The following is a 13,529-nucleotide window of genomic DNA, read 5'->3' as shown; positions in this document are numbered from 1 at the left end:
CTCATAAAAAATATACAATTAAATAATTTTATAAAATTAATCAATGAACTCAATACCTGGAACGTCAGGATCCAATCAAACGGTTGATAGTTTGATTGTCAAACAAAAAGGAATTTCGCGACATGTGCTTAATAAATTAGCTAAAGATTTCAAAAAAGAACAAAAATGTAAGTATTTCATATTTTATATTTATATATTAGAGAAATAAAATAAAATAAATAATTGATTAATTGCATTTGTAATTTTTTTAAATTTCTACATGTCAATTTTTTTTTCTATAAATTATTTGTTACAAAAATGATTAAATATCTGCTAAATTAATTTTTATTATTAATTTTAGTTACAGATTTATCACTTGTCAGTCTTTACTCAGCATTTGGTGACGTTTTTGACAGAGCATTGAGCTTATATGAATCAAGTAAAATAAGTAAAATAATAGCTGTCGATCCAAACGCTCAAGGTGTTTGGAAGGAAATAAATTCCAGTAGATGGTTGCTCGAAGTACAAGGATTATCCGGTGAAGCTTATATTATATTTCCCAACGTAAACTACTGTCCATGTGCCGCTTTCAAGTACTACTTCAATTACAAAATAATAATGTGATACTTATGTTATATTAATAAATCTATTTATTGAATTATAGGTACCAAGTGCTTAGGGATCAATCAGACCAGACATGTAAGCACGTTCTAGCAGCTTGGTTGGCTAGTCTTGATCCAAGTAAAGTCACTGAGAAACATATTACTCGTGAACAATTTAAAAATTTATTACTGTACCAAGTTTCAGAGAAGTAAAGTGTCAAATGCCAAAAAGGCGTATTAAAAAACTTTTTTTAGGCTGTCACACTAGTTGTGTGTGTTAAATAAATTTCTAGGATGCAAGACTTCATAAAAAATAGCAGACAGCATCATATTTCTTGAATTTTAATTTAAAAAAATTTTTTTAATTTAAACTCGATAAAAGTAGCGCAACTAGCGGGAATAAATTGTCACTACAGCCAACTATATTAAAAATCGACCACAAGATGTAGTTCTGTAGAGATTTCCCCAACAATGCAGCCAATAGAAATTTCAAGTTATGCATTCACAGGATTTACTACTCATTCTCATCAGCCATCACATGTCTAGATGTATACGGTAGGATCAGCGGTACTCATCCGTGTACACTCTTAACGCGAAACAACCAGTGGTTAATGTTTGTAGTAAATAGAATTTTTATACCAACGCAAGCCACTGAAATCTTTTTTATTAATATTATTAGGTATTTATATCATTTTCAATTTTTTAATTTTACGACAAGTCATTCATTTTTGATTTAATAAATTTTAATTGTTTCAGCTGTTATTTAAAAATTTGTATGTAATTATAAAAATAATCCTCGTGCACATCTGTGGAAACGCCAACGTAAACGGTTATAGTGTAACCACAAAAACCAGGGATCTCCCGTCTTGCATACATTCGTTGGTTAAAAAATTATTCATATCATTGACAGTAATAATATCTTATCAGTTATTGCGTTTAATTATTCTATTAATACTTTTTAATTAATTACAGCGTGATTAAATGGTACTGAAATTAGCCAACGTTTTTAATTTTTTGATTTTTTTTTTCATTAATTAAATTGCATTTACAGTTTTTCAAGTTTTCTACAAAAGAAATTTTTTTTTTAATAATTTTTTCAATAAGAAAAAATTCTAAAAATTTTTAAATGTCAGCTAACTTAATTTTCACATAATTAACTAAGATTAAATTAATAAAAATAATTTTAAATTATTATTCCAGAATTATCAATGGAATAAATTTTTATTTAACATAAAGAAATAAAAAAATCAGCCCGTTTTTGAAAGAAGAAATCTCAAGACAACGGCAAATATTAAAGAATGGAGTCTGAATCGTCGATACCAAGAAAACGAGCGAGACCATCGTCGTCATTAGGCCATCCTGCACCCAATATCTCACTGACTGAATGTGTTCGTGAATTTGCGCTACCACAAGCTTATCCTAGTATGGCTAAGGGCAATGACAATAGCAGCGAAGTGGCTAAACCTCCAGGAGGAGCGACACAAAAATCAATGAAGCTTGCAAAGTATAAAATAAAAACTAAGGATGGCCGAGAGCTTGACATGAAAATAATGCCACAAAATACGCCAGTGACTTCTCTGAATGGCAAAACAATATCATTCTCATTAGCGAAGCCGTTGATTAGTTTAGACCAGCCTATGAATATAATTACCAAAGGAGACACTTTAAAGACCACAGCATCTGGGATAAGCGACAGTAAACCCTCATCACAGGATATTTATAAATCACTCAACAAAAACCCGAATTCGGCGGTAAAATATGTAATTCCGCCGCATTTAAGAGGTGTTAAATTATTATCAAATTCAAATTCTCGCGTTAATTTGCCATTAAGATCAAATATTGTTACCAATCCAATTTATCAATTTGATAACAATAATATTGTTGTGTCGAATGACGACAGCATTGATCTTACTGGTAGCTATGGCGAGAGTAAATCAAATGGAATTGTTATGCAACAGGGAAGAGGCTGGCGAGTGTTAAAAAAAGAACCTGAAAGAACGGTTTTAAGAAATGTACAAAATAAAAGTGCTAATTTTATTGTCGATGATAATAATTTAAACGGACAAAAACCAACTTTATTGCGTAGAGGTATGTCACTGCTGAATAAAAGAACAAATTTACCGTTCAGAACTGTCACAAATGCTAATCAAAAAAATATTATAAACAACAGGCAGCAAGTGAATGGACAACCCGGCAGTCGCTTGATTCGAATCGCCAGGAATAAAAGAGGATTCGATAAAAATTTAATAAGTATTGTTGATGACTCCAATGGAATTATAAATCTTGACGATGGTAATAATTTAGATAGAAATACTGTTTATGTTTTGCAAAATGAAGATAGTTTGTTGGATCAACAGCAGACTGAAACTGAAGTTAATGTTAAAAATGCTGCACAGTCTGTTCCGTTGGTGAATTCACAGGGCAGAGTGAACCTGATAAGAAGGGGGAATAACAAAAGTACGAATAGTAGTAGTAGTAGTAATAAATTTAACAAAGATGGGAATCCCAGACGAAGTGGGTTTCCGATGGAGAGCTACAGGTCTCCATATTTGCGCGAAAATTTAACGGATGAAGAATTATCCGATAAGCTGAGTGTTGTGGGCGAAGCACTTAGCACTGTTAGTGACGAAGATCTTAAAATGAGAGCTCTGAGGGCTTTAGAGGAGTGCGGTTTTGGAATGGAGCGGTTTATTCCAAAAAAACCGCCTCATAATTATTTGTCAGTGAAGGACACGTCATCGCAGACGAACGTGTTCGGGTTGTTGGATAAAAATGATTTTATTCACGTGACTGGAGATACTAATGGTGTGGAGAGACTTCGCGAAATCGAAAGACAAATTAATGATACGAAGGAAGTTAAAAGGAAACCTTGCGCAGATACTGCTAACTTTCAAGAAGCACTTGATAAAATGTTGGACGAAGATGTTTGGATTGACAAAACAAGTGTTGAACAAGTTAAAAATATATTGAAAGTTAATCCGGTGGTGGAAAAAGCTTACAAAATATTGGATCGCGATTTGAAGAATGCCAAGAAGTTTGACGAAAATGGATTACTCAATGTTCATAAGGCTGTTTTGAGAAATGATCCACGAGTTTTAAAGAGACATCTTATGATGCTCAAAGTTGTCAAGGAATCTGTTGATATTCTTACTCAAGACAAACAGGTGAGTTGATCTATATTATTAAAAGAATAAGCAAAATTTTATTTATTTATTTGCTAGAATTAAAATAATGATTTACAATTTTTTAAATATTGGCTTGGATTAATTAAATTTTTTTTTTATTACTGTTTTTTAGACGAGTCTTGAATTAGCGATTCAACATTCTGCGCAGCCCGAAGTTGTTAGTTTGTTGTTGAAGAATGGCGCCAATCCAGTGTCACCTGAAAACGCTCACGACTCCGCTTTGATTATCGCTAGTAGAATTACCTCAAACCTTTTGCCTCAACTTGTTCAATACGTATCGCCAAACAATCCAGCGATAAATAATGTTGACTCAGAAGGTAAGCAATTAAAAAAGAGAGACACTAAGAGGGCTCATAACGCGACTCGACTGTAGAATAATTTTTAAAATATAAAAAAATTAAAATTAAATTAAAAAAATTTTTTACAGGCTTTACAGCTCTACATTATTGTGCCAGAAATGGAAATTACAGAGGAGTTATGTGTTTGATCGCTATAAATGCAGATGTCAATGCACGTGACGGTAAATCTGGAAGAACAGCTCTGTTTCATGCGTTTGAAAATGAGAGCATAAATATATGTAAAGAATTGTTAACTGCAGGGGCCAAACCTAATATTCCAAACTTTTCTGGTCAAACGGTTCTTTCTATGTTTGATGAAGAAAAACATTTCTTGTTAAAAGGATACATTCAAAAGTATCAGAAATAAGTTATTTTCATAAATTAATAAGCATATTTTCTAAATTTTTGTTGTTTTATTTTTTGCTATAATTTACTCGTTAATTATTTCTATTTATTTATTTAGTTAGTAATTTTATATGGCTTTTATTCATAATAATACATAATTAAATATTTAATTAATCTTTAATTTCAACAAAAAAAAAAATTATTAATGAATATAAGTCGCGGGTATTTTTAATAATTTTTCAATAGTATTATTTAAACGTATATTTATTTTAAAACACTATACAAATTTTTTCTGTTTTACATTGTAGATTTATTATAAATTACAAATAAATAAATTAAATTATTATTTTCATGTTCATTAAAATTTGAAACATTTAAAAGTTATTAAATAAAGAAAATTTATAAAGTATTATTTTTTATTTGTACATTCTATATTAAAAAATTTTTTTATAGAGATAAGAATTTAATTTTAATATAAATTAATTATAACATTGCAAATTTTTTTTTTTTTAATCTGAATCCAATATCAAGAAGCGTGAATATGTCAGTACATTTGTACCACTGCAACTTGTCGCTTTATAGAAATAGTCACTAACGCCACTGGTGGCAGTTTTGAGAACTTCACGACGAATAGTTTACATGAAACGCGACGTCATTCATTGTTCCCGCTAAAACTGCTCCACTCCCCACTCATTTCGCGTTCTCGCGTCAATTGTTTAATAAGAAAAACTGTAACTATACTGAGTTAACAAATTTGCAAATTCGATTAAATATATTTATTTTATCAACTGATTAAAGTTATCAATTAATTAAATACGCAGTTAAAGTAAATATATTTCTTTTAATTCTCACGAATGTTACTATAACACTGAAGTTAGCCGTCAGCTGTTGATTATAAAAATTTTTTTAACAAATCAATCACTATAAAAAAAATGCTTCCGAAAATTTTCACTTTTAATTGTTATTAATTTTCACATGTGAAACTTTTTAATATTTTTTTTATAATTAAATTGGTATAAAATTCTAAAAAAATTTTTAATATCCGCTAACGTCAGTGTCATTTGTTACTTCATTCAAATAATGCTGAATGTCTGCCAACTTCAGTGTTATTCAATCAACTTTTTCAATTTTATTCTATCAATGATTTTAAGTCACTTGTTTTAATTTCAACAAAATTATTTTAGTCAGTATTAATTTTTTTTTAGTTTTCTTTATAGTTTATTGCGTAACAAAAATTAATTTATCAGATATTTGATAACTTTAAAAAGTTTGTAACAAATAAATGATGGCAAAAAAAAAAAATTAAAAATGTAATTTTTTAGAAATAATTTTTAGAACAATTTTGTTTGTTAAAAAAAAATGAAAAAATGGTGGTGACTGCTAATTTTAATTTTATTCCGGCATAATGCTAAATAAAAAAATATATGAAGGTAATTTTATTATTCTGATCATTTTAATGACATTTATTAAATTGTTAAAAATTTTTTACTTTAATATCTTATTTTTAAAATTACATATTATTTATTTTGGAGTTTGTTAATTAGCTCGGCCAGTTTTAACGATCATGCCATTAAAGTTAGCAGTCACTTGATAATTTTTTTTTCAACAAAAAAATTAATTAAAAATTTTTATTTTTTTTAATTTCTACATGTCAATTTTTTTTTACTATAATTTAATTGAAAAAAAAATTTTTTTAATTATCAAATAAAATATTTAATCTTCGCGTGTGTCAGTATTTTTTTAAAAAGTGTTAATTAAGTGTCATCGATGAACTTGATCAACAGGAAAAGGAACATCGAAATGTAAGTTTATTTTTTTCTGATATTATTTATTATTTACTCATTTAATCAAGAGTATAATTATAATAGTAGGTAAATAAATATTATATTTATTATTATTGACATGAAAATATATAATAAAGTTTGAGAGTTAAATTTAAAAGTTAAAAGCCATTGTTGACCAGATGTGATTGAAAAATATTCAGCAGGCCCAATTAGAAACGGAAAGATTATGCCTCGACTTCATCTTCTTTTATTCTCTTCTCCACCCATTCAGGTTTTTCCTGTAATTCCAATTTAATTTTTATTATTTACTGAGACAATGTTGTTTTTTTTAACGGGGGAAGCCGCTTACTAAACTACTTGAAATAAAAGTGAGTAATTAGTAGCATTATTGCGAAAAGTGAGTTTTAGTTGACATTTATGTAGTAAAATTAAGCAAAAAAAAGATTAATTAGTCCTTAAGGTCAGGAGAAGGTTGTTAATTTATTTATTTTTATTGCTTCTTACCTCAGGTAAATGCATTTAGTAGTTTTTGTTTATTGCTGTTAAATTTAGTTTGAAAGATAAAGTAATATGGTAACAGATTTTAGATTTAGATTTTCATAGAATTTCAAACTGAGAGGTTCGAATAAATTTAAAAAGTAAAAAGTTTATAGCGAAGAAATATATTTACAGTGAAGAATTGACAGTGTAAGCTTGTATTTTTTTTTTTTTTGACAGAGTAGTGTTAAATTTAAAAATAATTGCATGCCAATTATACTCGGATCTGAAAAAAAAATGCTTTAGTAACAAATGAATTTTTTCATCAGTGGGTGTTCGAACGTTCGTACTTCGTGAAGTAAAAAAAAATATCAACGCGCTCGTAAATATTTTTAAAATATTTTTTCTTATTATTATTATTATTGAATAATTTATTATTTATAAATCAATTAAGTATCAAGTCTCCTTTCTCATGTGACATCCAGCTACTTCTTGGTCTGCCATTCAGCTTTCTCGGATTTCTTGGGCTATCAAGAACAACGAGAAATAGCTCAATAGATTGATCATTAACAGTTACGGGTCTCATTTATTTGTTGGAAAAAAAAGGGTAAAGAAATTTAAAATACAGTAAGAAAAAAAATGATAATTGGAGAAAAATAATTATTAAAAAATGATAATAATAATTTACCTCTTTATCTTCTTCTTCCAAGGTGAATTCTTTTTTCTTCACTTGCTTTAGTTGATTGCGGAAGTTGAATTCAGCTGCTTTCTTTTGTAATTTAGCGAATTTGCTTTCATACTTAGATACTTTTTTCAAAGTCGGCTTCATGCTGTAAATTAAAATTTATTACTCAATAATAAAATATGTCACTGATTTCTTTTTTATATTTTTTAATTTATATACTTACAATTTTCCTCGGAGATCATTAACTTGGCTGTTCAAATCGGAGATCTGTAGAGAACAAAAATACATTTTTATATTATCAGATTAAATTTTCACGTTTAGATTTTTTGCTTATTTTATTGTATAAATAAAACTAAGCGATGAATTTAAAAATACAAAAAATAAATTATAATATTGAGAATTATTTATTTTATTCAGCGTAGAAAAAAGTTAGCGAACACAGCTGAAATGCAAAATGTTATTTTACGATTATACGAGAGTAGAGTTGAGTTTATGGAATATAGAATATAAGAAAACAAAGGATATGTAAAAAAATTCTTGAGGATTAAAAATTCGTGCTATTAATACGTGGACCAGAAAAGCCCACAGGTTTTAAAGATCGAATAAAAATAATAAATAAATAAATAAAAGACACGGAAGGACTAGAATGCCAGTGGGGGATCAAGAAAGTTTTTGTACCAAAACTTTTTTATATCTACAGACTTTTTTCAACAATATAGCACACGGTTTTATAATCCCGCGAGTAAAAAAAAATAAAAACTTTAGAAATTTCAGTATTGTAGTTAAAGAAAAAAAAAATAAACAAACTAAGAAGCGTACAGTCTGGAATCGGTTACAAAAGATGTAAATGACAGAAAAGTTTTTTTTTGTCTTTGCTTTCCACGCATAAGTTTTGCTGGGTTTTGTTTTGTGTAAATATACCTCGAAATCTTTCTTCTTGACAATATACTCGATGTCGAATTTCTTATCCTCCAACTCGCAGATCCTAGTGTGGTATTCGCGTAGAACACGCTTCAGAGTTTCTGTATAATTTGTTTAAAAAAAAAATAATAATGTATCTATAAATTTATTGGGTACTAAACTAATAAATTTTATCATCTAATAATTAATAATTAATAACAATGACTAATAAAAAAGTAAAAGACCCAGTTCCGCAAATATCCATGACTCAACAATTACTTAAATTTTTTTTACTGCGAAAAATCAATAAATTTTCAATTATATCATCAATTGTTTGAGATACTATAACAAAACAGTATCATTGTCATGTCGAAGCAACAAAAAGTTTATTATATATTTCATTGTACGGGCTCGAAAATAATTAGATCGTTTTAACGATAATTAAATATTATAATGAAAAACAATATTCATACAAAGAGGAAACTGTGTATTTAAATCATTTAGTATTAATTACAATTATGTATATATATTTTTTTTTTTTTTTTTTTTTTTTTTTTTTTTAATTAATAAATTCTATAGAAGGCGTAAGTAAATCATGGATAATATCGAATTGCGATGAAATATTTCGTTTTATATAAAATATTTACATTACTGAAATATTTTTGCACGAATGAAGAACAATCAACAGTAATGAATTTTTAAATTACAATAAAAGCTTACAAGCGGTATATCGCTGCTGATAATAAATTTGTTCCGTAAACTCCAGTGTCCAACAAATGGACTTGTCACGGTCAATTTTTAGTGGCAATAAAAGTACATTACGATTTATTTGTTCTATTAGGGTGAATTTAAGTAACAGTCGTACTTCCTTTCGAAATTCATATTAATGTTTACCACTTAATAAATTTTTGTAAATAAAAATTTTCATTACGATTCCTGTTTTTGTCAAAAGTAACTTCAGTAGTTCGTGGAGAGTGCGATTATTTTTTTAATAAAATTGAAACTTGTTGTGTAATTGGGTCTTTTATCTTACAATAAATTAGTCTAAAATTAATAAAATTATTCTAATCAAATATAGAAATATACTGATATTATAAATAAAAGCTTAGCTGCATTTCTACAAACTAAACTAAATTTTAACAGCTAATAATCAATCGAACTGATAATCATTGTCATTGATAATGAATAATCACCTTCATTGGCATCTTCAATAGCTCTAGGTTTTCCACAACGTTGCTCGATGATACGCCGTCTCTCGGCAGCTTTTCTTTCCTGCTCTTTTTTCAACTCTTCGGCGGCTTTCTTACGCAACAGTAACTGTACAATTAATCAAACAGTTCAGTTATTTATTTGATACTCTTTTTTTTTTTTTTCACATGTGTTCATATAAAATAAGAGAAAACTAAAGAACAAAAAGAAATCTTGTAAGATTTATTTTTACTCACCCTGAGTTTCTTCTTTCTCTCTGGGGTCATAAAACCTTTCTTGGCCTTTTTAGCTTTGGACGCTTCCTCGAGACGAGCACGAACTTCAGCTCGTTTTCGGTCCGTCTCTGCTTGTTTTCTTTTCCTTTCCTATTTTCATTCATTTTTATAATTATCTTTTCCCATGAGAAATTTATAAATTATGATTTATTACATTAATCATTTATTTGTTGGCTAAATTTTCAACTATTAATTAAATTTGTTAGTTATTATTTGAAAAATTTTTAAATTTTCCAAAGGTTCACTCTCTAGGGTTATTAAAAAAAAAAAAGTTAATAATAAAATTGTGTGTGTTGTCTTACGTACATCCTCGATACGTTTCCTCTGTAAAAAAAAGAGGATTTAAAAATAATTTGTGTATTGTCTATTTATTTATATGTGTGTTTTTTTATATGTTGTATGATTGGAAAGAAATGGGATATAGAAGTTTAGGTAAAATGGAGCGCTTGAAGATTTGTAAATGTTCGGGTCGAAATAGAACGCTATTTTTAAGATTGAATTTATTTTTAAACTCAAATTTATTGTTTACACTTCACATTTTTTGTGACAATTAGGAATATATTCAATTAAACAACATTATAAATTTGACCTGGAGAGTCATGAATTTCTAATTATTTGTAGTACTTTTGATTTCTTTAAACAAAAAAATACATCATTTTAATTTCTCAACCCAAACAAAAGATTAAAAATTTTTTTTTATGTCTACACAACTTTAAAAGAATAATTTTTACACAATAAAAGCTAGAAACATTTCAAAGCTTTCAGATTTTCTTTTTTAACGAAGTGTCATGTTTCAGTTCAGGTAGCTTTGGGGCCATTGGGAGGTATTGCGTTCTAAAAAAAAAATGCTTTTATCTTTAATTTTTTTTCTTAGCTCAGATCGTTTAAATAAATTTCATTAAAACTTTATTTTTAATCTACAATAAAATATTACTTTGATTATTTTAAACAAAAACGTAAAACGTAATTTAAAAACAAACTTCGCAAGCTAGAAGTTTCTGAAACTTGTCGCAGTTATTGGAATTTTAATAAAATAATTAAAGCGTAATTGATTTATGAATTTTATCATTAAAATAATTGATTCTTCCTTAGACTGCAAGTGTAAAGACTAAACAGTAAATTACTCTAAAAAATTTTTAAACTTCAAAAATAGTTTTCTGTTTTGCTCCGAACTTACTAATTTTTCTCCGTTCCATTTTGTCCCATTCTTCTCTACATGTGTTAAACGCATTGAAAGTAGGTATATATAATTGTTTGTAAATATATATTTGTCTGTGAGAGTTTGAATTAATAAGCAAACATATTATGCAAAGAAATGTAATGGTTAGTCAACGGCAATTAAAAATAGCTTTTTATAAATTAAAATATCATTTTGGAAATTGATATCTCTTGTGCGGGTGTTTGTTATTTCGACAGTGAAGGCGACAACAGTCGTTTATAATTATCACACGTCCGCCACTACGTTGCCTGAAACAGGCGTCATCGGTATGAGTACATTTTATTTAGAGGGGGAAATATTTATGCGGCATCATAATCTTTGGCACAAATTCAAATTTTTACGGCTGCTTTATTATACACTACTCTATTCTCTTATTACTTGAATCCACCTTCGCAGTTAAACGTTAAACAATAAAGTCTATTTCTATCACAGTTTTATCTAATAAATTTACAATATGTTTATTAACAAACATTAAAATTAATATTCATATTCATATTACAAGAATTGGGTTAGCACTTATCGCTTGTTTTAAATTTAAAAAAAAAAAAAAAACCCTTCACGCTAAAAATATCTTTATTTGTAAAATCAAATGTGGGCGTGTTTCTTTACACAGTAGGTTAAAGCTCAAAGCTTAAGTTTCTCAAACTTTCTATGCAGTACAGCAAGAAGAAGAATTGTTAAATTTATTCCGGATTCTTTTTCTTTTCAAATATTTGTTTAAACTTGTAAATGAAATTCCTCTTAATTAAATCCTTTTTTTTATCGTTAATTGGAAAAACTAAATTATTAATTAAAAAAAATGTAACTTTGTTAGTTCACTAAAATTGTTGAAAAGTTTTTTAGTTTTGTTTACTCAGATTATTTTATATTAAATTAAACGATACTTGATAATAATTCTGTTAATACTGGATTGATGTTTTTTATTGTTGATTGTTGAGCGGATCCGAGTATCAGGTTTCCCCCGTGGAATGGGCAGGAGGAATGAAAAAAAATATTCAAATTAGGAAATGAAAATAGTGCTGGCAATGCAAATGTTAATGCATTGTTCAGCAGAAAAAAAATTAATCTTTAAGAATATAAAATCCAGCTAATTATTTTGAAATAATTAACAATAATAATAATTATAATATTATAATACATACCCAACCTCATCGTCGACAGCCATGGCTCTCGGTTTTTTCCTAAAAAATAACAACCTAATCCAATTATCATAATTTTATAATTGGAAATAAAATTGTTAAACCAACTCAGCTAAGCAATTTGTTTTTCAAACTATATAAAAAAAATTGATTGGATAATTATGATAATGGAAAAATAAACTTACGTGTAAGTGATCTAAGGGAAAAATAATATAACGTGGAGCTACCACTGGTTAACTGGAGCTTCTGAGGTTGACTATTCCGATGGAAAACAGACTTCTGCTTCGACTAGTTCTTCGGTGACGTTTACGAGTGTTGAGGCGCGTTCGCAGGACAGCTTGATTGGCTGGAACGTTTTTAGGCGAGCTGCGTTGCCTCTAAAAATAATTCCTCGAAATTGAAAACGGAGATGCTCTCCTACGCTTTATGTTACCTTTTCCATCTTACTCTTCTTCTTCATTATTTTCCGTGATACTAGTTTCTAATTTTTTTTGTTATGTTGATTTTTTTTTATATTTTTCATAAATTTTCATTGCCTTTTTATCGTAAAACTTTTTTATTGTTCCAATTTTTTATCGAGAATCTCTTATTCTTTAGAGAATTTTTTGTTTTAATAATTATAGTACTGGTATTAATGTTCACTTGAAATTAACTTGTTACGAGGCACGGAGTAAAAATTAATTTAATTATCACAGACCGATGAATAAATAATATTTTCAGTATTTAAATAATTTTATAAGATGATTATAAAAGTTACAAAATTAAATATTCCAATGAATAGAAGAAGGAATATTTTTTTGTGTTCATTTTAAAACTGGATGTAGAATAGTTTAAAAATAAATCACAAAGTGAAGTTGTTCTGGATTTACTCACTTTTTATAAATTTAGTAATTCTCTGAACACAACTTAAATATATCATATTTTACGTACAGTGTAATGTATACATACACGGAGGAAACAAATAGAACTTTTTCTAATTTTCGCATAGGGAAAATTTTGACGTAAGAATTTTTTCTTGTCAATATTAAATTAAGAAAATACCAATGTCAGCATGAGAAAGCAACCTAATTTTAATTAATCAAATTTTAATGGCAATATAGTAAAAAAATCTATAATATTTTAACTAAAGGTTGAATTTAAATCAGCATATATCAGTAAAGCATGTAAATTAAAGAAACTTTAGAACTGGGACCGCCTGGAAGTCATAGATGGGTCGGAACGAAAGAATCGAAAAAAGTCTTAGACTTCTCTGGAAAGTAGATCATTAGCATTATTTTTAATGGACGTAAAATAGTCTAGATTTAAAAAAAAAAAATTTAAGATTGTAGAAATTTCAAAAGCACTCTAAAAAGACTTCCGATTTCTAGGAAAAAAAAATATTTTCGAAGTTCA

General features: G+C 27.8%; 4 protein-coding genes across 12 annotated transcripts in view; 3 read left to right on the top strand and 1 right to left on the bottom strand.

Annotated features, from left to right (window-relative positions):
- Positions 1-29: 29 nt before the first annotated feature.
- LOC141526058 (zinc finger SWIM domain-containing protein 7-like) lies at positions 30-912 on the top strand. Its single transcript, XM_074240807.1, has 3 exons — positions 30-167; positions 341-572; positions 644-912. The coding sequence occupies exons 1-3, from the start codon at positions 44-46 to the stop codon at positions 792-794; spliced, it is 507 nt and encodes a 168-aa protein (XP_074096908.1). The 5' UTR covers positions 30-43; the 3' UTR covers positions 795-912.
- A 139-nt stretch (positions 913-1,051) lies between these two features.
- On the top strand, positions 1,052-4,506 carry LOC141526054 (uncharacterized). Of its 5 annotated transcripts, none has more exons than XM_074240803.1 (5): positions 1,052-1,260; positions 1,338-1,459; positions 1,782-3,745; positions 3,879-4,083; positions 4,194-4,506. In XM_074240803.1, exons 3-5 carry the CDS (start codon positions 1,880-1,882, stop codon positions 4,469-4,471), a joined length of 2,349 nt encoding a protein of 782 aa, XP_074096904.1. In that variant the 5' UTR covers positions 1,052-1,260; positions 1,338-1,459; positions 1,782-1,879; the 3' UTR covers positions 4,472-4,506. The 5 variants fall into 5 exon arrangements, with proteins under 5 accessions (XP_074096904.1, XP_074096903.1, XP_074096902.1 ...); XM_074240802.1 differs by having other exon boundaries at positions 1,338-1,463; XM_074240801.1 differs by having other exon boundaries at positions 1,338-1,490.
- A 1,476-nt stretch (positions 4,507-5,982) lies between these two features.
- The window catches only part of LOC141526084 (uncharacterized), a 58,348-nt gene continuing 50,801 nt past the window's right edge, over positions 5,983-13,529 (top strand). The window contains exon 1 of the mRNA XM_074240851.1: positions 5,983-6,251. The gene's annotated coding sequence lies outside the window, so the exon portion shown is untranslated. The remainder of the gene's footprint in view (positions 6,252-13,529) is intronic.
- Positions 6,257-12,446, bottom strand: LOC141526086 (troponin I-like). 5 transcript variants are annotated; one of them, XM_074240853.1, is made up of 9 exons: positions 12,323-12,429; positions 12,146-12,179; positions 10,086-10,103; positions 9,741-9,869; positions 9,489-9,612; positions 8,317-8,417; positions 7,619-7,662; positions 7,399-7,540; positions 6,257-6,511 (listed from the first exon to the last, which is right to left on the bottom strand). In XM_074240853.1, the coding sequence occupies exons 2-9, from the start codon at positions 12,161-12,163 to the stop codon at positions 6,458-6,460; spliced, it is 630 nt and encodes a 209-aa protein (XP_074096954.1). In that variant the 5' UTR covers positions 12,164-12,179; positions 12,323-12,429; the 3' UTR covers positions 6,257-6,457. The 5 variants fall into 5 exon arrangements, with proteins under 5 accessions (XP_074096954.1, XP_074096955.1, XP_074096958.1 ...); XM_074240854.1 differs by having other exon boundaries at positions 12,146-12,194; positions 12,323-12,409; XM_074240855.1 differs by lacking the exon at positions 6,257-6,511 and adding an exon at positions 6,880-7,237.

The sequence above is a fragment of the Cotesia typhae genome, unplaced genomic scaffold (assembly GCF_013202065.1).
Source record: "Cotesia typhae breed Kobodo isofemale line unplaced genomic scaffold, CoteBio_Ctyphae contig_33, whole genome shotgun sequence".
In the NCBI taxonomy this organism is placed as follows: Eukaryota; Metazoa; Arthropoda; class Insecta; order Hymenoptera; family Braconidae; genus Cotesia; species Cotesia typhae.
Note: the sequence above shows the minus strand (reverse complement) of the source record. Positions and strands in the feature narration are given on the sequence as shown.

What these genes read in the sequence shown, in the direction of transcription:
- LOC141526058 (XM_074240807.1), top strand. Translation starts at nt 44, where the DNA reads ATGAACTCAATACCTGGAACGTCAGGATCCAATCAAACGGTTGATAGT. An exon ending in TTTCAAAAAAGAACAAAAAT is followed by an intron (nt 168 to 340) that starts GTAAGTATTTCA and finishes TATTAATTTTAG; the next exon opens with TTACAGATTTATCACTTGTC. An exon ending in TGTCCATGTGCCGCTTTCAA is followed by an intron (nt 573 to 643) that starts GTACTACTTCAA and finishes ATTGAATTATAG; the next exon opens with GTACCAAGTGCTTAGGGATC.
- LOC141526054 (XM_074240804.1), top strand. Translation starts at nt 1,880, where the DNA reads ATGGAGTCTGAATCGTCGATACCAAGAAAACGAGCGAGACCATCGTCG. An exon ending in TTCTTACTCAAGACAAACAG is followed by an intron (nt 3,746 to 3,878) that starts GTGAGTTGATCT and finishes ACTGTTTTTTAG; the next exon opens with ACGAGTCTTGAATTAGCGAT. An exon ending in AAATAATGTTGACTCAGAAG is followed by an intron (nt 4,084 to 4,193) that starts GTAAGCAATTAA and finishes AATTTTTTACAG; the next exon opens with GCTTTACAGCTCTACATTAT.
- LOC141526086 (XM_074240853.1), bottom strand. An exon ending in TCAAGAAGAAAGATTTCGAG is followed by an intron (nt 7,663 to 8,316) that starts GTATATTTACAC and finishes TGTTCTCTACAG; the next exon opens with ATCTCCGATTTGAACAGCCA. An exon ending in AATGATCTCCGAGGAAAATT is followed by an intron (nt 7,541 to 7,618) that starts GTAAGTATATAA and finishes TTTAATTTACAG; the next exon opens with CATGAAGCCGACTTTGAAAA.